Raw genomic sequence first — 24202 nt, forward strand, 5'->3', positions numbered from 1 at the left:
GTGGTAGGATTGCTATCCGGCGACATTTCTGGGTAGTTAAATCTGTTTCCAAAATACTTTGATGCAAAAATATACCGACGCTTAATAGTGCGTTGGTTAAATCTAGCACAAAATCAACAGCCAGGCACGTTGTGATCAGGGCCTAGGCAAGGAATACAGTATAAATGGAAATCCTTATGAGGTATTTGCTTCCCACAAGTAATACAATTACTAACTTTTTCTGACATCTGTAAAAAGCAAAAAAAAGTTTCCCCAACGGGGTACTTAGCTTTAGTGAAGACTTCAGTTCTGAAACTCAAACTCGAATATTTCAGTAGTCTGCCGACCGGCACTTGCGAAATGCTTCTGCTTCGGGCACCGCACGGCAAGAAAGACTGAAGAAAATGGCGTCTGGTGCATGTTTTATACCCCTGATGACATGACGTCATGGAAGAGGAGACAGCAACTGACGCAGGACCCAAGACTTTGGAATTCAGGCCGACTGAGGGCAACCTGCCAGCAGATTACCCAAATGTAATGACTGCAACAGTGAAATACGAAGAACATGTGGTATGTGATCTGGGTAATCAGGTTGACAGCAATCTGAACTTCGACCACCACGTATCCACAGTGGTAAGGAAATTCTTCTATGTGACAGATTTCATAACTAAAGGCATTGTATCTAGATCTAAGGATGTTATAATTCCATTGTACTTGACCCTTATCAGACCAATAATAGAGTACAAAGCTCCCTTTTGCATGGATCTCACCAGACACCTGCATCACCTGGTCAGACCACAGAGATTTCTCACCAAGAAAACACATGATACAGAAAAGTCCTATGCAGAAAGGTCATCAATGTATCTGCCTCTTACAGGCTGCTAAAGGGTGACCTGTACCTGGCTTACAGGGCAGTAACTGACCCAGCACTGCTGGAAATGCTACACATTCATAAATCAAACTAAACTAGGGTTACTTGCTCCAGGGATCTTAACCTAGCTACTGACATGAATAAATCTTGCTGGAGAGAGAGAGAGATACATCTCTCAGAGACTACCCCTTCTCTGGAACAAGCTTTCCATTCATGTGAAGCAGAGCCCCTCCCTGACCCTATTCAAACACAACCCAGATCAATGGATGAGTGACCATAAATTCACTCCTGGGATGGTGCCGGTGTCCCCCTTGGACAAAGTAGTTGGAATTAATTACGACAGACTTATACCTCTGTGAACTTCGCACACCTAACTACTGACAATTAGGGCAGCTTGGGATACACATGACTAGGCTTGTATGGATTACTGGCTGTTAGCCTAGTAACCTCTTATAAACCTAATGACTCCTGCAGCCTCACCAGATTTAACCATGATGTCTTCAGTGATGCCCTCAAATCCCTTAACTGGTCCTCCCTCTATACAATACTACTAGATTAGGCCATTCTTAGATTTAATGCATTATTTCTAGACATTCTTAACAGCCTTGATCCCACAAGAAGAAAAGTTGAAACTAATCATACCCTCTGGCTATTCCACTCCAGTAGAACTCAATGCAAAAAAGATAGAAAGTTTGCAGAGAGAAACAGAATGTCAGAAATACAAATCCTCTGCTCATTGAAAAACTATAAAAAACTCAGAAATTTCACTAAAACCAGGTTAATACTGACATTACTGAGTATTACTTATTCCCTAATATAACCAAACGGAAAAAAAAACAACCCCAAGAAATTTTGGTGTATAATAAACAAAATATTATACCTCAGAACACTCAATATACCAAACTCTTGCTCAGTTCTCTCTCTCAGAAACTACTGCAGAATTTAACTCCCATTTAGTTTCCAAAGCTACCCTCACCAACCCACTCTTGCCCTATAAAACCTTCCAATTCAAACAATCTCATTTCTTCCTTAAAACCTGACTCTACCTCCTATATGAAATGTTTATTAAGCAAAATTAAGCTCTGCTCTTCCTCTGTTGACAATCTCCTCACAGAACAGCTTAAGTTAGCTTCTAACTCTGTTGTACGTATGGTCTCTATTTCAATCAATGGACCTATACAATAATCATATATTCCATATCTCTGGAAAGAATTATGCATCATTTCACTTCACAACTGAGGCTACTCCAATAAAATAACTCACTTTAGATATATTCCTATCCTGTCCTTCCTTTCAAAACAACTAGAAAATCCATTCAAAAACAACTTCTACATGATCTATTTCAAGAAAACCTACTAGCCCCTGCTCAACATGACTTCTGGCCAGTTCATAGCACAACTGCCTTCATAGCTTTCTAGGATACTGCCATTAAGGCCAGAGATAACAAATTACTCGCTTCACTCTAAAGCTTTTGGTATGGTCTCTCATACCAAATTACTCTCAAAATGGCTGTTCTAGGTGTGTCTGACACAACTATTAACTAATTTTCTAGCTACCTATACAACTGACATCAATCAGTTTAATGGCTCTCTGTTTTTTCCTCTTTCTTCTCAGTTAATACTGGAGTTCCATAAGCCTCTATCCTTGATCATCTACTTTTTAACATATTTAATATCAATCTTCAAACATCCTCCCGACAAGCTTCTCTTAAACACTATGCAGATGAATCCACTCTTATGTGCTGTCTGAGTCTTTTCCATCTACAAACCAAAATCCCCTCAACTCCACTGAAAACTGGCCAAGTGACAACAAACTTCTCAATCCAATAAAAACCCAAACTACTCCTATTGTACCTAAATCTCTAGGACTCCCCAAAGAAAACTTCAAAACATCCTCACTAATCAGCACTTTAAAAGACATTCTTTTCCCATAGCAAGCTGCTAGACATCATCACAGATGCTAAATTACAATGTAATCTCCATATTCAAAAGTCCATAAAAACACACCAAAAACTTGGCATGCTCTGCACAGAAAAACAATTTCTTACTAACCCTCTAGAGTTACTCTTCGTAGTGCATACCACCTTTCTTTTCGGCTTTATGCCACACCCATCCTTACCAACAGTCAGACCTCCTACGGACAAAACTAGAGCTATGCTATAATAAAGTGGCTAAGTTTGCAGCCAACCCTAGAACTGCTGCTCTACTCTTAAATCATTAAACTGGCTTGAATTACTCTACTACCTCAAATATATAACCTTCCATAAAATTAAATAGAAACCTTCATCCTGCCAAGCTATCAGCTCTATTCTTAATCAATACCCTCCAACTGTCCCTTTTTCTGACAAACAGCTTTTTGCAATTTACAAACCCAAAAATTCTACAGGACATGGTGCTTACTCAAACTCTGTAGCCAAAGCCTGGAATATAATCTCCAAAAATATCACATAAATGCCCAGCAGTCACCTGTTCAAACAATCTTTAAAAAAATCCTCTCAAAATCCTGGCTCTGTACTTGCATCACACCAAAAGCATTATTCTCTTTCTTTTATCTTATCTTCTCTTAGTATTCCAATATCTTTATTTTTAATGTCACTTCACTACCATTTGCTCTCGCTCTACCACTCTCATAGGTAGGTACTGGGCTATCTGCCCAAAGACATATATTAGCCCAGCCACGTTGTGTGGTATTCACCGCCCCTTTGGTTAGTTCCCCAGGCCCTTGATCTAGCAGCTAGTACCCTTGGCCCCTATCTAGTAGAGCTGTTGGTATGATCCCCGGTGTGAACTTTCTGTTACCCATCCACTCGTCAAGGTTCCTCTTGAAGAGTGATAGTGAGGGGCTCTGTCTTATGTAGATCGGGACCTTGTTCCATAGCAAGGGAAGTCTTTGCGAAGGGAATCTATCCCTCCAGCATGTTCTATTCATTGTTGTGCTGAGGTTTATATCCCTAGAGCGTGTAGCTCGAGTAGATTTGGTTTTGCTAAGATGGAGCATGTTCAACAGTTCTGGGTTGGACATGGCTCTGTATGTTAGACAGAGATCGCCTCTGAGAAGGCAGCATGCAACAGAGAAAAGCCTTAGTTTTTTTAATCATGCTGCACAGGGCAACTGTTTGAGGCCAGTAATCCTCTTAGCGAGGTACCTCTGTGGTCTCTCCAGCTGCTGGAGATGCCTGGTCAGGTACATTCCAATTGGTGCATTGTACTCAATAATGGGTCTGATGAAGGAAGAGTAGAGGGGCACCACTACATCCTTAGATCTTGATGCAAACCCTTTCGTGATGGGTCAGATAGAAGGATTTTCTAACCACCGTGGCAACATGGTTATCAAAGGAAAGCTGACTATCTACTTGGGTCCATAGATCCCTTATTACTTCTTCAGATTTCAGGGGTTACCTCCTATGTGGTAGTTCGCGGGTACTCTGTTTTTTCCAAAGGGGATTACTACGCATTTTTTAGCATTTAGCTTGAGACCATGGCTTTGACACCATGCATCAGTCTTATTAAGGCCCTTCTGGAGGATATCCATGTCGGCCGGAGACTCTATTACAGCACCCAGTTTGCAGTCGTCCGCAAACTTGGTCAGCCACAGCCCTTCAGTGCTTGCCTGTACTTCTGAGAAGTATATGCCAAACAGGAGGGGCCCCAGGACAGAGCCCTGAGGCACACCACTCGCTACTGGTCTGGATTCGGACACAGATCCCACTACTCTTACTTTGTGGGATCTGTCTGAGAGCCAGTTTGCGATCCATCTTGTGACGTAAGGGTTTCTGCCCAGGTTGGTGAGTTTACCAATAATACCCGAATGGGGAATGGTGTCAAATGCTTTAGCAAGGTCAAGGTAAGCCATGTGTATCTCCTTTCCCTTATCTATAGACTGAGTAACTGTCTCAAAGACGTCCACCAGGTTCAGGAGGCATGATCTGCCCTTGACGAAGCCGAACTGTGTGGGGTCAAGTGTTTGGAGGTTCCCAATCTCTCCATTTTTGAGTTCCATAATGATTCGCTCCACTGCCTTACAGATCAGACTGGTCAGGCTTATTGGTCGGTAGTTCCCAGGGTCGGTTGTTGGCCCACCCTTGTGCAGTGGAACCACCGTTGCTGTGCGCCATTCTATGGGCACATATCCTGTCGAGGGGCTGAGACTGAACAGGGTATTCAGATGCGGGGTTAATTCATTTTGGAGCTTGCGTATGACACAGCCCAGGACACCATCTGGTCTCATGGAGGCAGTTTTTTAGCTTTAGACAGAGCCTTATTAACCAACATATCAGTAATAATTGGAGTTACACAATCCCCTGAAATAGTAATAGGCCCTGCAGGTGGTGGTGGGGGGGGGGGGTTTGCACTGAACCTGTCAGCCAAGATGTTGGCAATGTCAGTGGGGTCAGTGTATTTTGTTCCATTTTGTACTAGCTCAGAACAGACCTGAGCGTTGCCATTTAGGTTTCTGATGTAACCATAGAAGGCCTTATGGTTATCCTTGGCATCCTTGGCAGCTTTCTTTTCGAAATTGGCTTTAGGTGACTTGATGAGGGCCCTCAATTTCTTACTAATGCTGATCATTGATGATTTTTCTACTTGAGATTTGGCCTTTTTTTGTATAAGTCTCCTCCTTTTATTGTATAGTTTGCTTATGGCCGGGGACCACCAGACTGGTTTCTTCTTGATTGAGGAAGGAGTCTTGGTTTTATTTATGATAGCACGGTCCATGCAATCCTGAAGATGTACGTAAAGTGTCTTGGTGTACGATTCTGCATCCTGGATATCATTATCCTTCTGCAAGGGAATAGTGAAGCTTTCCACTTCTGACGCAAGTAGTTTGAAGTTTGCTTTGGAAACGTTTTTTATGATGGTTTCTTTGACTGGGGGAGGTGGAGGGGTGAGGATGTCTAGGGTTATCAGTTTGTGGTCTGATCTGACCAGAGAGGGAGTGATAACGGGTGTGGTACAATGGGCGCCCATATTTGTGATGACTAAATCCAATATGTTGTCCCCTCTAGTGGGAGAACGTATCAGTTGTTCAAGGGTATTTGAATTTATAAATTCTATAAACCGCTGGGCACAGGAGTTAAAACTTTGGTAGTTCGCCCAGTCTATACCAGGGTAGTTGAAATCACCCAAAATTATGGTGTTGGGTAGGACCTTTATATTTTCCAATGCCTCAAGGAATGCTGAGTGAGCATGTTGGGACATGGTGGGCGATCTATAACAGGCTACAACTTTAAATGTGGTTTTGCCTGCTGATAGTTGCGCATGGATGATCTCTAGGCATCATGCTGCGCCACTAACCTGGAGATGTGGGTATCCTTGATGAATATGGATACACCTCCGCCCTTTGTACTGTGATCCGGTGACTGAGGCCGGAAGGTATGATATGAATTGTAACCTGGTAGTGTTGGGGTGCTCTCTGGAGCCTTGAACCAGGTTTCCATCACTGCACAAATATCAATTTTCTCCATACTGAGGAGTGCCTCAAGTGTGTGCATTTTGAGGTTGAGACTTCTGGCGTTGAGTAGCATTACCCTTAGTTTTTAGTTACCTGTGCTGGTTACGGTGGTTGGCTTGTCCTTTGAGCCTTGCCTAAAAAAGGCACTATGGGGACGGCAAGAGCCTTGGCCAGTATTCGAAAGCCTAGGGGTGACAGGTGCAAACCATCTCTGGTGAAACAGCGAGGCTTATCTATCATGTCATCCCAGGCAGACAGACACTGGATCCCCTTAGAGTGACACTAAAAGCTTAGCCAATTGTTGAAATCTCCCAACTTAAAATTCTCATTACCTTTACTGTTCATCTATTCTGCTCTCTCTTTACTGTACCTTACTCCTCCTTTCAGGTTACTTTCAGTGAGGTCACCATTTTCATAATCTCCTAGACTATTCTGCAGGATTCCTGCATTCACTACATACTTTCTTTTTCTTTTAATTATATTGATCTTTTATACAGTTTTCTTTTATGTAAATTAGCATGGACTAGTATTACTTCTATTTACTCCAACCATAAACTTGTAATTTTTTTTACACTACTGTTTGCTATGATGCAAACATTAGTTTATTGTTCAATTTCTTTTCAGTGGAGCTCTTTTACTTGGGACTCTGCTGAAAAAGGGTTTCATGCTCAGACATTTTCAGTAAACAAATGTCAAACAAATAAAACAAGTAAATAAAATTAATAGGTGGTGTTCTGGTTTTATTTTAAGCAATTTACTGTGTATTGAAACAGTTTTCAATAAAGACAGTCTAAGTCATAAATAAGTTTGTGCTGATGATCAAGGTAATCACTTTGCTGCAACAGCACTATGACTCTTGGCGAGAAAGTGCATCTACATGACAACAATGGCAATTTGTTACTGGACATCCTGTACATCAAGCAGAACCTCTAAGCATGGATATACAATGACACTACAGACGTAGGGAAAAGATTAGAAGACTCGACTATTTTACACTACAATGAATGCAAAGTGCCACCTACTGCATCAATGTGCCAATGTGCATTCCCAGTCAACAAATACACATAAGAAAATGTTTGCTTATAAACACTGACCATCTGAGTATCCTAAAAAGTAAAAATTTCAATTAAACTTCTGATATGAACATGTAAGTGGGGCTTCTTGGCCATGAGCCAATTGCATTGCAAGCCAAATAGGAGACATTGTCATACTCATTACTATTCAGTGCCTGCTTTGTAACTCCTGGAAGAGTTACACTTTGTAACACTGGAAGACTCTGATTTTCAGAAATCGAGGAATACCTCAGGGAAGTACCACAAAAAATGTACTTCACTTTCCTGATTTTTACCCCATGGTTTTAACAGTTTATACTCATAAAACATAGTAGTACAAAAAGAGTTTGGCAAAAGGACCGGCCACTTCAAGCACAGGATATTAGGGGGTGCAAACAGGAAGTACAGTTTCTGCATTCTTTTCTGTGCCTCCATTTCTGAATACCAGAATAAAAAAGCACTTTAGTGCTTCTTTCTGGTAATCTGCTTTTATTTTTATTTATTTGTTTATTTTTTGGTGCTCTTCAACTGAAGCTGAGAGGTGGGAATTTGGCTGAAACACCAGGATAAGGGAGCCAACTGGGTAAGGAGCATAGGTGATGAACTCAAATTGACAAGGAACAGCTTGGAGGGTGGGGTGCCAGAGAAGCGACAGGCACTGGGCGCTACGTGAACCAGCTATGGCTTTGAGGAAAGTAGCCTAGAACCTTCTCACACAAAGTAAAGCTGACCTACTGCTACAAAAAGAAGCAGCATATCAGAATAAAATCACCATACATTTATTTGTTTTTACATCAGCTTATTTTTCAAAACATTCTCTTTTCTTCCTTTGTCTGCTTAACCTGCAGAGCTCTTCCAGAGATGAAGACAAAGATGTTTCAGAACTCTCTGTTCAATGGACAAAGCCACTCAAAACTGCACATTATCAAGTAGTGTTTCTATTTTCATGTTTATGTTCATACGTGTTACACTGTATCCATCTAATGAATGCATGCAAAACACATTACATACAGTCTGAGTGGTCAGAGTCAAAAGGGAAGCAGGTCATCCTGCCACAAATTTTCCAAATAAACAACAAAAATGCTCAAGTACACCAAACTAAGTGTTAACTACAGAATATGATATTTTGAAGACAAAAGGACTCAGAAGTACCTGAAAATATAGTTTTTTAGAAATTCCACAAGCTGTCCTATTTAAGGCTGCAAAGCACATTCCAGAAAATAAATCTACATTCTTATCAACAAGAAAATATGTCCATTAACAATTTTCACCACCACTTGAATAAAATGAATGTGCTTCCACTCAGAGCATGCTATTCCAAGCTCAAAGTTACCACAGTTTTTCCACAGTTTCCCCATTCTAAACAGTTGGAAACATCCTTCTTTTCTGAAGAGCCCTCTCCAGACATGAAGAAACTCTGACTGAGGCACAGTGAAAATCTCCACACGAACTCAGACTAAAAGTTTAAAAATCTGACAACAAGAACAGCTAGATACACATTTTATAAGCAAACAGCTAAGGTCTGGAAGTTTAAAGCTCAAAACAAATAGCAGCAACAGAATACATAAATCCTTACAAACTGTAAGAAACTATATAGCTTTTGCTGCCAAAAGACAGGAAAATGATTAATGTCTCAAATCCAAAACAAGGGTCAAGTTCTTCTGATATTAGGAGCAATAACTTAATCTACCATGCTGGCACCTTCAAAAAGCCAGACAGCCTTTTTTTTTTTGATTCAAATGTTTTTTTTTTTTAAACACCTTTATTGAATTATCACTTGTGACACAGGCAACTTTACATTTATACAAAAGTAATCAAACTATATTAACAAAATTAACAAAAAGCCAGAAAGACTCATACTTATTTACTTACTCTTTGTTGACTGGGTTTGTCCCACTAAGGCAGTGGCCTCTTTTCAGGGCAGACCCAAAGTGGCATTTACAGTGGATATAAAAATTGTACACACCCCTGTTAAAATGCCAGGTTTTGTGATATAAAAAAATGAGACCACAATAAATCATTTCAAATCTTTTCCCACCTTTAATGTGACCTACAACCTAGTCTGTTAGGGGAAAAATTATAAAAAATAAAAAACATACAATACAAGCTGGTTGCATAAGTGTGCATACCCTTAAACTAATACTTTATTGAAGCACCTTTTGATTTAATTACAGCGTTCAGTCTTCTTGGGTAGGAGTCTATCAGCATAGCACATCTTAACTTGGCAATATTTGCCCACTCTTCCTTGCAAAAGCACTCCAAATCTGTCAGACTGCGAGGGCATCTCTTGCGCACAGCCCTCTTCAGGTCACCCCACAGATTTTCTATTGGATTTAGGTCTGGGCTCTGGCTGGGCCATTCCAAAAGTTTAATTTTCTTCTGGTGAAGGCATTCTTTTGCTGATTTGGATGTATGCTTGGGGTCATTGATGGAAGGTGAAATTCTTCTTCATCAGCTTTCTAGCAGATGCCCGAAGGTTTTGGGCCAAATGTGACTGGTATTTGTAACTGTTCATAATTCCTCCACCATGACTAAAGCCCCAGTTCCAGCTGAAGAAAAGCAACCCCAAAAAGCATGACACAGCCACCACCATGCTTCACCATGGGAATGGTGTTCTTTTGGTGATGCGAAGTGTTGTTTTTGCACCAAATGTAAGTTTTGGAATTGTTGCTATAAAGTTCAACCTTGGTCTCATCAGATCATAACACATTTTCCCACATGCTTTTGGGAGACTTGATGTATTGTTTTGCAAATTTTAGCTGGGCCTGGATATTTTTCTGTGTAAGAAAAGGCTTCTGTCTTGCAACCCTACCCCATAGTCCAGACATATGGAGAATATGGGAGATTGTTGTCACATGTAGTACACAACCAGTACTTGCCAGAAATTCCTGCAGCTCCTTCAGTGTTGCTGAAGGTCTCTTGGCAGCCTCCCTGACCATTTTTTGTCTTGTCTTTTCATCAATTTTGGAAGGCCGTCCAGTTCTTTGCAATGTCACTGTTGTCCCATATTTTCTCCACTTTTTGATGACTGTTTTTGCTGTGTTCCATGGTATATACAATGCTGTGGAAATGTTATTGTACCCTTCTCCTGACTGATACCTTTCAACAATTACATCCCTTTGATGCTTTGTAAGGTCTCTGCGAACCATGGCTTTTGCTGTAGCAGGCAACTGAGTAAATGTCAGGAAAATCCTACTAGGATAGCTGAACTTTATTTGGGGTTAATCAGAGTCTCTTTAATTGAAGGTAGGTGTGCACCCAAGAAGACTGAATGTTGTAACTAAATCAAAAGGTGCTTCAACAGAGTATTAGTTTAAGGGTGTGCACAATTCTGCAACCAGCTTATTGTACTTTTTTATTTTTTATATTTTTCCCCTACCAGATTTATTTGTTTCTCAACTGAACTGTATAGGTTATAGGTCACATTAAAAGTGGGAAAAGCTTTGAAATGATTTATTTGGTCTCATTTTTTTATATCACAAAAACCTGGCATTTTAACAGGGGTGTGTACATTTTTATATAACTGTGGTGGTGGTGCTGTGGTAGCATTGTCACCTCACAGTAAGATGCTGTTCTGTTCGATTCTCAGCTAGAGCATCTTCTGTGTGGAGACATGCGTGAATGGGCGTACCTTCGTTAAAGGTTGAGCATCAGGGCCGGCAACTCGGCATGTAAAAATCTACTGCCTATCATTAGCGGACCGGAGTTCCGCTGTTCCGCTGTGGTGACCCCTAACCGGGAAAAGCCGAAAGACACAACAACAAAAAACAACTGACTGGGGAAATCAGGCCAGGCACTTTTGGAAATTTCCCTTTTCTTTTTCAATAAGATGGCAAAAATATAAGTCAGCCATTAAAAAACGTGCACTATATTCACAAAATTATTCACATGTGTAAGATACTTACCTACTGGGAACTCTAGACTCAATAAAAAAAAAAATACTTTTTAAAGTTGTATTGATAGTTGAAAAGAGTAAACATGCAAAATGTAAAATGTCTTACTTTACAAGTAATGTCTAGTCCATAAGAATGTTCTCCTCTGCTGGAAGCACCTCCCATCTTCTCAATTCGACTGATTACTCCTAATGGAACATCACATATAACTGGAGAATCCTGTCAGATAGGAAAAAAACATAAGTTTCATATTACAAATACAGTATTTGCATTATAAGAATAAATATCAAATGCATACTTTGCAACTGAAACTCAAAGAAATACAAACTGACACATTATCAGCTGCTGTTTTATAACAAAATCTGTAGTGGGTGAGCGTACAGTTGTATAAAATCTTACCATAACAGTAGATTACTTCTTTTCACGGTTGCAGTATTCTTTACAATATGGATCCACTGCTTAGGGCAGCCCAACGTCTGGCTAGTATACCAAACCCTTTAGGTTGTAATGGGTACACCGTACATCACAAGTATGCTCCTTGTGCACAGCGCAGGATATAAAGGTGACGTCCGGATGTACCATGCTCAGAACTGAAAAGCTTCAGTAGGAATGGCAGTCTAAGAAGTACAGTAAGTAGCAAGTACATCCAGAAGGAAAAAGGAATAGGGGGAGGAGGGAAGAGAGTGAATACGGCAACAGTGAAGAGGAGGACATAGTACAGTTGTGTAAAATCTTACCATAACGGTAGATGTCCTTCGCTTCACTGTTGCAGTACTCATTACATTAGGGATCCCCTGCCAAGGGCAGCCTGACAAACAGCTACTATACCAAAGCCTTTAGGTTTACTTTAAGGTATGCCATATGTTACATGCATGCTCTTTGCGTAGCATAGGACATAAAGGTGATGTCTGGATGTACCATCCTCAGAAAGTACAGTTGTGTACACTTACCATAAATGTAGATGTTGCAGTGTATTCACTGTTGCAGTCATCACACTTGGGTTATCTGCCTGCAGGTAGCCCTCAGTCGGCCCGAATACCAGAGACTTAGTATTTCTGCGTTGGATGCTGTCACTCCAAGACTGACTTCAGGTCGTCAGTGGTATAAAAACAGGCAGCCAATGCCATTACATCAGTTTTTCTTGCCCCAAATGTCAGGAGCCCCCCAAATAGGGAGCTAAGCTATGGTGGGGAAATGACCACCAGTAAAAATTAAACACCAATAACAATTCCCCTGAAAGGGGTGAGTAATAGCCATGGAGAGGAGAGAGAGAAACCAGAGGGCTGGAGGGAGGGAAATCAGGACTGCAACATTGAATACACTCGAACATCTACATTTACGGTAAGTGTACACAACTGTACTATGTTCTTCGTGCTTCACTGTTGCAGTCATCACACTTGGGTGGATTCCCAAAGCTGAAGAAGGATGGAGGCAGTCAAGAAGAGTTAGGGCTGGCTAGTAGGCCTTGCAGTACTGCTGCTGCAAAACCTGCCCTGGATTTGGAAAAGATAGGCAGGTGGTAATGCTTGATGCAGGTGTGTACAGAACTCCAGGTAGCAGCTTCTGGGATGTTTCGTGTAGGAACTCCACTGAGAAATGCTGTAGAGGTGGAAGTAGCCCTAATGAAATGTGTTCTGCTCCCCTGTGGGGTAGGTTTTTCATGGTGCTTGTAGCAGAAATGGATGCAGTGTGCTATCCATTTGGAAATGGTTTGCTTTGAAATGGCCTTGCCCTCTGCCCCTGTTGCAAAGCTGACTAGCAGCTGGTCAGATTTTCTGAAAGGTTTAGTCCTGTCAAAGTAGAGTCTTTGCACGTCCAAGGAGTGCAGGATCCTTTCCCCTTTACTCAGAGGATTAGGGAAGAAGGTTGGTAAATGGATGGATTGGTTTAAAGCCACACTGGACACCAGCTTAGGCATAAAGGATGGGTTAGTCCTGAGGGAAACACTGTCCAGCAAGGAAAATAATGAAGGGTTCAGACACTCTTCTTGCTGAAGTTATGGCTAAAAGCAAGGCTGTTTTCCAAGAGAGGAACATTAACTCTGCTGAAGCAGCAGGTTCAAAAGGGGGAAGCGTGAGCTTTTCCAGTACAAAGTTAAGGTCCCAGGCAGGGGTAGGTGCTCTCCTAGGGGGCCTTAAGTTGTTAGCCCCTCTCAGGAACTGTTTGATGAGAGGGTGAGAAACTAGAGGTGGCTCGGTATTATAATGAGCTGAGATGGCAGAGGCATGAATCTTAACGGAGGAGAAGGATAGGCCTCTGTGAAGTAGCTCTGCTAGGTAATCCAGGATTTGAGGTAAGGAGGGCACTGCTGTGTCCTTTCCTTGAGACTGATTACAAGAACAGTATCTTTTCCACTTTTCAGCATAGGATTTCCTAGTACTAGGCCTTCTGGCCTCAAGAATGTCATCCAGCACCTGTCTGCTGAGGGCTGCTGGTGGTGCATTCAGAGGATAAGCCAGGCTACAAGGTTTAGGGCTTGCAACTGTGGATGCAAAGTCTGTCCCTCCTGCTGAGACAGCAGGGAAGGTATCTGGTGAAGGTGCCAGGGTGGCACTGTTGTCAGACTGCGTAAGAGTGGGTACCAGTGCTGGTGTGGCCAGTCTGGGGCAATAGGAATTGTCCTTGGCCTGTCCTGTTTGATCTTGAGTAGTACTTTTGAGAGGGGGGCAGAGGGGGAGAGGCATAAATTGAAAGGTTCTCCCCTTTGAAGGATAGGGCATCCACCTTCCAGGCCCTGCTGTGAGGGTTCCTGGTGCAGAATTTGCTCAACTGGTGGCTCTTGGGGGAGGCAAAGAGGTCCACCTCCGGTGTCCCCCACCACTGGATTAGAAGGTTGAAGGTGTTCGGCTCCAATTTCCACTCGTGTGGGTCTAGGAGAAATGGATGCAGTGTGCTAACATTCTCAGGAGAGTTCTGCTTAAGTCGTCTGCCAGTGAATTTTGTTTGCCTGGCAGGAATTGAGCTTGCAGATGCACTTGGTTGCTCAAGGCTATGTTCCACAGGGTCATGGCTAACCTACAGAGTAAGTAAGAATAGGTTCCCCCCTGCTTGTTTATGTACCACATAACTGTGGTGTTGTCTGTTTTTACCAGCAGCTGTCCTGGAAGGATTAGGTATTTGAAGGCCGTCAGAGCATTCTGTACAGCTAGCATCTCTTTTTGATTGATGTGCAGGAGAATTTGTCTTGGGCTCCACTTGCCCTGAATGCATTTACATGCCATGTGAGCCCCCCCCCCATGTATAGTCTGATGTGTCTGTTGTCAGGGTTTGGGCGGTGAGGGTTGAGTGAAAGAAGTCCCTTGTTGTGGTTGCATGCTTTTGCCCGCCAAAGGAACTCTGCCCTTAGACAAGGTATGACAGGAATGACTGTTTCCAGGTCCTGAGAATGTTGGTACCAAAGACTTTTTAAGTACCACTGAAGTTTTCTCATATGCAGTCTTGCATATGGGATTAGCAGAACGCATGAGGCCATGAACCCTAGGGCTTGCAGCATTTTCCTTGCAGATAGCTGGGTTTTGGTGGCCATTTGTTTGAAGTAGTTGGTCAAATAGACCTATTTTTCCTAGAGTGAGAAATGCCATCCGGGAAGATGTGTTCAAGCTTGCAACCAGGAATACAATTTTTTGACTGGGCACCAGTTGTGATTTCTTTTCGTTGATGGTGTACCCCAATGAAGTTAGGAGTCTTTTTACAAATGCCAGGTGCTGAAGTAGCAATTCCTGACTGTCCGCCTGAATCAGGCAATCATCCAAGTATGAGAAAAGTTGGATATTTCTCTGCCTGCAGTATGCAATGGCTGGAACCAGGCACTTTGTGAATACTCTGGGCGCAGTAGATAAGCCAAAGAGAAGTGTAGATAATTGATAATACATAGAGCCTGCCCTGAAGCGTAGATATTTCCTGCAAAAGTCACTTATGGAGATGTGCAGATGAGCTTCTTTTAAGTCTAGAGTGACTAACCAGGCATCCTTGGCTAGCATAGGGAGAAGCTGTTGCAGGGTAAGCATTCTGAATTTTGGAGCCACCAGAAAGGTGTTGAGAAATGATAGATCCAGGATTGGGCGCTAAGAGCCCTCTTTTCTGGGTACCAGCAACAGTCTGGAGTAGAAACCCTGTCCCCTTTGTTCTAATGGAACAGGCTGAATAGCCCTGATATTGAGCAAGGGAAAGTACTTGCTTTTGAGCTTCTACCCATTGGTTTGGAGGAAGGTCTGGAAACCTGCTTGGGGTTGGCAGTGAATGGAAGCAGAATCTGTACCCCTGGGATACAATGTTTAGGGCCCATCGGTTCTGAGTAATGGACATCCAGTTTTTTGCATGAAGGGCAAGTTTTCCTCCTAGGGGCGCAAGTAATTGGGCAGGAGTGGGAAGGATAATTGATAAGTCATTGTGAACTTGTTCCATAAGGGGGTGGCTTACCACTCCCTGTTTTTGAGGTGGGGGCAACTCCATTGTTTAGATCTCTGCATACATTGAGACTCTAGTCTGGGTGGTCTGTTTCCTCTGGGTTTGGACTGAGAAGGCCTGGAAGGGGCTGGAAAGGACGGAGAAGGCCCGGAAGGGGCTGGAAAGGCCCAGTTTTTAGAAGGTCAATGCCTGCTGAATCTAGATGGCTGCACTTGTAAGAATTATTTAACAGTTTGCATAGATTTAGCTTTTTCTTCCATTTTTTTAAGAACCTCTTCTGCTTTGGTGCCAAACAAACAGTCCTTATTTAAAGGAACTTCTAGTAATTTTGATTTGACATGATATGGCAAGGTTCGTTCCTTCAGCCAAACATGCCTTCTCAGTACAGACCCAGTGACTGCAGCCCTGCAAGATGCTTCTAGGGCATCAAAGCCACACTGCAAAGTATGCTGAATACTATATGTTGCTGGTACTTCAACATGTGAAGCTGCCAATTCAATGCCCTGATGGCAAGAGTTGCAGAGGTATATACCTTCTTACCCCATCTGTCTAAAGCTCTGGAATCCCTGTCTGAAGCGGTAGGGTTTTTGGCTGTAGTAGCCTTAATATCTTTAGGTCCCTGGAAAATGGTCTCTGGATCTGCAGTAGGATTCTTAAAGAGAAATTTGTGAGAATCAGGTACTCTGTAGTACCTGTCAGGTTTTCTAGGGGCCGGTGGTAAAGTGTCTGGAGTAAGACTGGATTCCATGAGGACATCATCTACAACATCCAGGACAGGGGTAAAGCTAGAGGCCTGTGCTAAGGCAATTCTAAAAGTTCTCTGAATCTCTTTTTGGACTGAGGGTATTCCTGGCATTCCCAGGGGAAATGCTCTCTCAAAGTATGCAAGGTTTCACCAAAAAAAAAATCCTCTGGAGGGGATGCAGAGGGAATGTATTCCTCTGCATCAGAATCCTCATAGGTTGATAAGGGTATGTTCTGGTAATCAGAAGAGTCAGAGTCATCGGACTCCTGGTCTGTAGAATCAGAAAGAAACTCAATTCTTTGTCTCTTAGCAGGGGAAGGCTGGCTTCCCCTAATTAGGGTAATAAGGTCTTCAGCCATTCTAAGCATTTGTTTTTGTGGCATGGGAGCTTGAGCATTCACTTTGGTCATCGGTTTAATAGGTGTAGTGCGTACTCTGGGCCTGAGAAACCCGATAGGTTTAGCTAAAAACTAAGTTGTCAGTTTAATTCGAACATCGGTAGGTCGGAATACACCCTCAAAAGCCTGTGCCTGCACAGCTGCTCCGGACCCATCCAAGGTAGAGACATCCGCAGGTTCTATAGTCGAAGAAGCATCTCGCAGCATACCAGACTCCAAATAGGTCTCAGCAGAGGCCTGCGAATCTGTAGAAGCGGGCATCAGGGTCTGCAAAGGCACTTCACTGAGTACCGGCGGACTGGCGACTAGTTTAACGGAAGTTTCGTCGGCAGTTTTGGACCTATTTGGTCTGTCTCTGTCTTTATCTTTATGTTTTTTGGAAGATCGGTAGTCGGATGGCTTATTGAAGCCGTTTCGGAATACGGAGAACGAGAGCGAAAGAATTTAGCGACAAAGATAGCCTGACGACGAATGGTTCAGGCGTTAAACAAGGCACAAAACCAATAGCGAAGGATGTCGTGGTCTGGGCCTAAACAGGTGACGCAGTAAGAATGAAAATCTCTGTGAGGTATTTGCTTTCCACAGGCAAGACAATTGTTAACTTTTTCTGACATCGGTTAGAGCAAGAAAAAAGGATCCCCAATGGGGTACTTAGCTTTAGAAGACTTCAGGTTTGAAACTCGAAAAATGAAAATTTCAGGTAGCGGCCAACCGGCACTTATGAACTTCTGCTTTGGGCTCCTTCTCAGCAAGAAAGACTGATGTAATGGTATTGGCTGCCTGTTTTATACCCCTGACAACCTGACATCATGGAAGAGGCAATAGCATCTGACACAGAAATCCCAAGACTCTGGTATTCAGACCGACTGAGGGCTACCTGCAGGCGGATAACCCAAGTGTGATGACTGCAACAGTGAAATACGAAGAACATCTGGAGATTGATGGAATCAAAGCTAGGGCCACATGATAAAGTGCATTACCAAATTATAACTGCTTGTGTTAACTCACAAACAACAGCGGTACTATCCACTACCTCTAATGCCCACAACAGGATTAGAACTTAGGCACCACTGCATACTTACAAACAGCAAACAGTTTAACCTTTCGCCTGAAGGGGTTACCTTCAGGAACAGATATGAAATGCGATTCCCAGTTTCTGCCAGGATGTTCAATTTCATGTGGGGTACTGCAACTGATGATCCACTCTCAATGTACACCACTTCTCTATGAGAGAAGGAAGCAATTCCAAAATGCTTATCCAAGTAACACACTATTATTTCACTATCAGACATCAACAATAACAGCCTAGATTTCAGACATGCCTCTAAAGCCTACAAAGCTGGGAAAACCATTCTTAACTCAAGAAAACTTGTGTATGAAGATTTTTTTTCCAGTACATTTCCTCTTTGGCTGGACAAGGGCAAGCTAAGAGGACTTCCTATTGCTCATCAAATGCATATGAGATAAGGAACTACATTGAGGAAGAATACAGAAATGGAAATACCATCACAAAGATACAAGCTAAGGCACAGTATATTAAGGAATGACTACAGGGGTGTTTAACAAGGATAACTGGGATGGAAAGGTGAAACTGCAGTTAGTAGAAGCAAACTTCCAATTACAGTTTATGAAAGTAAAGCTGCCCCAGTGGAATTAAAAACACTATTGCTACCGTGAGACTCAGCAGAAATAACACAAGGCAAGCCTTACACCAATTGAAGCTAGGAGGCTAGATCCTTGAACAGCTCAGCTTTTTCTCACAGAAAGAAGTTAAAGCCCTGAAGAGTGTCCAAGGCCATCTCAATAAAACTTGTGCACAGTAATAAAAGCAAACAAGACATTATCCAGTTTAAAGTGACTCTAGGTGACTACAAAAAAGGCAAAGCATATTCTGAAGCCACAAAAAGGGCCGCCAACAGCTAGCTGTCCATGAAGTAGAACACAAAGATGATGCATTCATCAAAAGTCCTGACTACCGATGTTACCAGCTTTTTTGACAACTTGAAATGGAAGAAATGTGAAAGGGAAACACATTGTTCTGAAAAAAGCAGTGTTCTCTCAAATCGAAACAAAAACTCCCAGTGTATCTAACAGAAGCTGATGTGCTAAAAAGAATCCATTATGGCTACACACCATCCAACAGCTCTGAAAGTCGCAGCACTAGAGTTTGAAGAATGGCCATGCAAAGACAGACATAACTGATGGTAAGTATGAAATCAACGAGGTCCACAAGTGGATGGTTCTATCCTACCCCAGACCAACTTTGTGACAACCTAAAAGAGACAACAGTAAAAACAGTTCATCGTCATCATCACCCCACCAAGCAAAACAGTCTCCACAGACTCCTTGACAAATGCACACTGGTGTGCTAGCTTATCTTCTGTTCATAGCTGACCTGCTACAGAATGACAAATTGGAGAAGACCAGGTATATTTTAGACCTGGCCTTTCTCTATAATGCCACAGTCCAACAACTAGAAAAGAAGTGTATTGAGAGAACAATGAACTTAAAACATTTCTTTATAATGTTCAGAACACATCCTTCCTACAGGACAGCTCTCCAAGCTTTGTACAGTAATCATTAAGACCTTTCCAACTGTAGCACTCAGAAGTAACTGCCACTCAAATTATTTAAGATCTAATAAATGTTCATCATCCCCTCCTTTTGAAGGCAACACCTGGGAAAGTTATTAATGATCATTTAAACTTCAAATGCATTATTAAATGTTAAAAGTTGAGGTTAGCAATTTAATAGTGTCAGATACAAATAACATTTTTTATGCAGAGCCGTATCTTAGCTTTACTTTAAAGATATATTTTTTGTATATTAACATATATAGCTGTAAGTCATTGGATATATGTATTTCATAGTGGACATAAATTTTTAAATAATGAACATGGCATTTTGTTAAAAGGTCATAGGATTTTTATAGATGTATACAAGCTTCTTATTTTTTTGATTTGTTTAGAGTCTGATGAAGTCACGTATGACAAAATTGCTAACTCTTAGATTAAAAGCCTTTTAAGTCAGCTCGTGTATTTTTTACTGGTGTTGTATATGTACAGTCCCAAGCATGAGCGCTTCCATTGTTGTTTTAGAACAGCCAAGTAACAGAACAGAGAAGTAAGCACCCAAGTGTTCCAATCACAGAAGGGGACCTTTCAATTTCAGATTTTAAACCCGTGTTAATTGTTTTAAACAAAACTATTAAACCTAGTAACAAAAATTCTTAAGTTAAACAATTGTCTTTTGGCTAGAATGATATCCATTAGCAGAAAACAAAATGTGTTAAAATCACTGATTATGCACTTCTTACAAGAAATGACGTAAATAATACTAAAATGACAGCAAGTAATAAACCAGTTTCTAAATCTGTATGCAACTGGCAAGTGTTAACTGTTTTTTTTATGAAGTATTTCAGATACCAAGCACTCAATTCAAACACTTCCATGCATGTATGTACCCCAACACATCTCTCCTTGCACCTACTCACCCATATTTTCTTTTTTCATAAAGATTGTGAAAATTACATACTATTTGTCTGTGAACAAAAGTTTTCTCAATTTAACCTGAAATAAGTGCACAATCTGTCTATAATTAACCTGACCTTTGCTTGGATTGAGCCCAAAAATGGTCCATGTGTATCACAGCTCTACCATGGTCAACAAAATTAAATAAATAAATAAACAAATAACTATGTACCCGATTTTCTTTATAAAAAAGCAAATCTTGCATAAGAAAATAACATTAAACATATGACAAATTTAGAATGATTACCATGATCAAATGATGTCCCCCTGAAAGGAAAAAAATCAAGTTTCACCCATGTTTTTAATGGGTCTATATCAATAATTCGAACGTTCAGTTACTCGAATCCCTAAAGGCCGACAACAAAATATCGAACCGCAAGTACACCAAACATGAAAAACCACGAAATTCAAAATATTGAATTTCCATAGTTGGCCAACTCTACCTTCTGGTGCGTACTGCCTACCCAAACAAAATAAATAATCTGCACTTCACCCATGCCCCTGTGCTAATTAAATGTGCATAATACACAAATATATGTGAATGTGAACAAACACCACCCAACTACGAAAAAAGTTTAATTTATGTAGTACATTCAAACTGTCAACTGTATGTTACACTTTCAACAGTAGACCTATCGCTCAAAGGTGTTTCTATTGGGCTACACAAATGTATTACTATATATGCACTTAACTTAACCTTATATTCTAACCCTAAGGTCACTATCTACTGTATGTTACACTTTCAACAGTAGAGCTATCACTCGAAGGGGTTTCTATTGGGCTAAACAAATGTATTACTATATATGCACTTAACTTAACCTTATATTCTAACCCTAAGGTCACTTTCTATTGCACATGTATGTTAGTTTCCTATACAGGATAAGAGAGTCTCCTATTGACATTTTACGTCAGTAAAAACATGATGTGGCCAACTATGGAAATGCAATATTCTGAATTTCGCGGTTTTTAACGTTCGGTTAACTTGCGGTTTGATATTCTGGTGTCAGCCTTTAGGGATTCGAGTTACATTCAAAATCATGATATAGACCCTTTTTAACAGTCTCAACTGTGAAGTAAAGGGATAATCATCATTATCCACCACCATGAAACAAATGGATATGGATCCCTTGCTTGGTCTACTCCATAGTCAAATCCATCCACATGAAGGTATATTCTGGCATGCACAGGATGCCATACAGACTAGCTTTATGGCTGTATTTTTTAACACTTGCAGTCCCATTCAGAAGTAGTCATGTTTACCCATTTTTTGTATTACCTGACAGTTTGCATTCATTTTTCTGGGTACAAACATTGTTCAATAGTGTCTTAAATTAGATACTTAACACACTGCAGATTACAGTATTTTTACTTTCAGCTTCTTGTTTCACTCCAGTTTACTAGTGCATACTGAACTATCAAATTTCAAAAAGTCCTTCATGGACAGCCGGTGCAGAGGTTAGACTTGCTGCCTCACAGCAACAGGCTTTCCAGTTCAATTCTCAACTGGGGTGCCTTCTGTGCATAGTCTGAATCTCCTCCCTACATTCCCCTGCATTTCTTCTGGGTGCTCCAGTTTCCTCCCACATTCCAAAGACATGCGTCTGGAACCTCTCTCCCCATGCCTCTGCTGAAAATGGGCTCTGTCCCAGTCAAACTTACCCAGTAAACAAATGTTAAATAAAATTTCATTGCCATCTTTGGGCCGCCTGTCCTTTGCCTAAGCTTAGGCTACTGACTGTTCCTTTTAGTCCATTCTTTCCTTCTTACTATGACAGAAGCTCACACGCAACCATGTCAATGTTGCACTATAAAAGGGAAGATATCAGAAATATGTGAGTACTCAGTATCTCAGCAGATCTTCAAGAGGCCCATCTGCAGTCAGAACAAAACTCCCATAACATCCTTACGCTAAGTATCGTATCTTTTTCTTGAAATCTTGAGCTCTCACTCCTCAGGGCTCTCTAGGCATGTGGTCCGAACAAATCTAACCCAGTTCTTTACGTCCATTCAAATGTGGGGTAACAACACCAAGAAAACAAATCACTTAGACTATACTTAAAAAAAGATAAAGTCTTGCCATGTTTTAGGAGCTAAAGCATCCAAAGCAAGGAAGGGAGAGGATGGCAATAATGCAGGTGGGCATCTGTGGACACTGCGAATACTCACATTTGTTCTAAATGACTGAAGCCAGAAAGGCTAAAGGTGACAATAATTTACCCACTGCAGGTGGCCATCTCAAAGATCAACTGACATTGTGAGTACTCACATCTGTTGTATGAACTTGGAATCACCATCTGTTTTGGGTCAAACACTTGGCAGGAATCCTACACAGAATCCTAAAAAATACAGCTGTAGCAGTAGAAATCTGACAGATAAGAAAAATATCTCCTGGCAAGACACCCTACCCACACAGCAAAGATAGCTCTGCTCTTAGAATCGAGGTTCATATTACAATATTGAGTGAAAGTATGGAACAAAGACCATGCAACAAGTACCTGAAGAAACCAGACCCAAGACAGCAAGTATTTTTATTTTCATGGCCAACAGCTAGACTGCCTGGTGGTTTCAATAAATCATGCAGCAGCATTCCAAATGGATAAAGCCTAGATGACAACAGGGAAACCATCTCTGTCTCCAACAAAGGAAATGAACAGCAATACTTCTTTAAATCTACAGAACCTGTGGTTGAGTAATTTATTTGTGTAATGCATTCATTCGTTAAGCCAATAAACAGACATGTCTATCTATGTCAGAGACTCTTCAGCCACAACGCAGGCCAGTGTCCATGCTAAATGCAATACATAGTGGCAGTTAAGAGTAGTCAGTCAACCAAAATGTTTTTGTGAGGTGGGAAGAAACTGGAATAACCAGAGAAAATCCAAACAGACACATACACACCAAAAAAACATGCCAATACAACACACAGAGACTGGAGGTCAGGACTGAGTCCAGGACCTGGAGCTGGGGAGCAAATAGCTTAATAACCGAGCCATCATGTTGCCCCAAACAGAGATATTACAGATGGTATGCATCCATGGTGTAGAGTCTGATTGCAACTGTTTTCCCCACTTGTTAGACAGACAAACACAGACACAGACACACATACTCACACTCAAATGTATGCTGGCTGTTGTCTTCACAATAGTGGTTGATAATCAGTGACAATTCAGAAACCCACTATATGAAGGACAGGATTTGTTTGCAGAGAAATATTATTTTGGGGAAATGATAATAATCTTCATACACAAAAGCATTAGGTTCAAACATCAACCAAGTGGAACTAGGAACAGTATTTGTCTAAGCTGCAAATTTCAGATCCAACCATTTAGAGCAGGTGCTTCAAAGACTAAACATAACCTGCTGATTCAGAGGTTCAGTGTCAAAGGCAGGGAGACATTATTCATAAAATCATAATACTGAGAGAAGGCAGAACCATGCACCTTGACAGTGAATTAACCAAAAACTAGGACCAAACCATGCTTCTACTACAGAAGGCAAACTCAAAGGTCAACATACATGGGACGAAGGAAACACCCTAAAAAAATGCCTTATGCTTCAGTCTGTGGATGATCCAAAAAAACATGACTTCCAAGCAGCTTTCAAGATTTTGATATATTTCTTGAGAAACATGGCAAAAGCAGAAGGACTACTTCAACAGGCACTCTTTGATGAAGTGAATGCAGTTATCATGCCACAGCAGTGGAGCTGCCAGATGTTCTTCATGTTTCACTGTTGCAGTCATTACATTTGGGTTATCTGCTTGCAGGTATCCCTCAGTTGGCCTGATTAATAAAGTCTTGGGTCCTGCGTCAGTTGCTGTCCCTTCTTCCATGATGTCAGGCCGTCAGGGGTATAAAACATGCAGCCGACACCATT

The 24202-nt window shown here is 41.4% G+C and overlaps 1 protein-coding gene across 1 annotated transcript in view; it reads right to left on the reverse strand.

The window, feature by feature from the left end:
• MTM1 (myotubularin 1) overlaps nt 1-24202 on the reverse strand; it is a 1351953-nt gene that overhangs the window by 899796 nt on the left and 427955 nt on the right. The window contains exon 5 of the mRNA XM_044057169.1: nt 11355-11465. Coding sequence (XP_043913104.1) covers nt 11355-11465 — 111 coding nt within the window. The remainder of the gene's footprint in view (nt 1-11354; nt 11466-24202) is intronic.

This window comes from Protopterus annectens, chromosome 15.part0 (genome assembly GCF_019279795.1).
Source record: "Protopterus annectens isolate FY-2018-M chromosome 15.part0, PAN1.0, whole genome shotgun sequence".
NCBI classification, from domain to species: Eukaryota; Metazoa; Chordata; order Ceratodontiformes; family Protopteridae; genus Protopterus; species Protopterus annectens.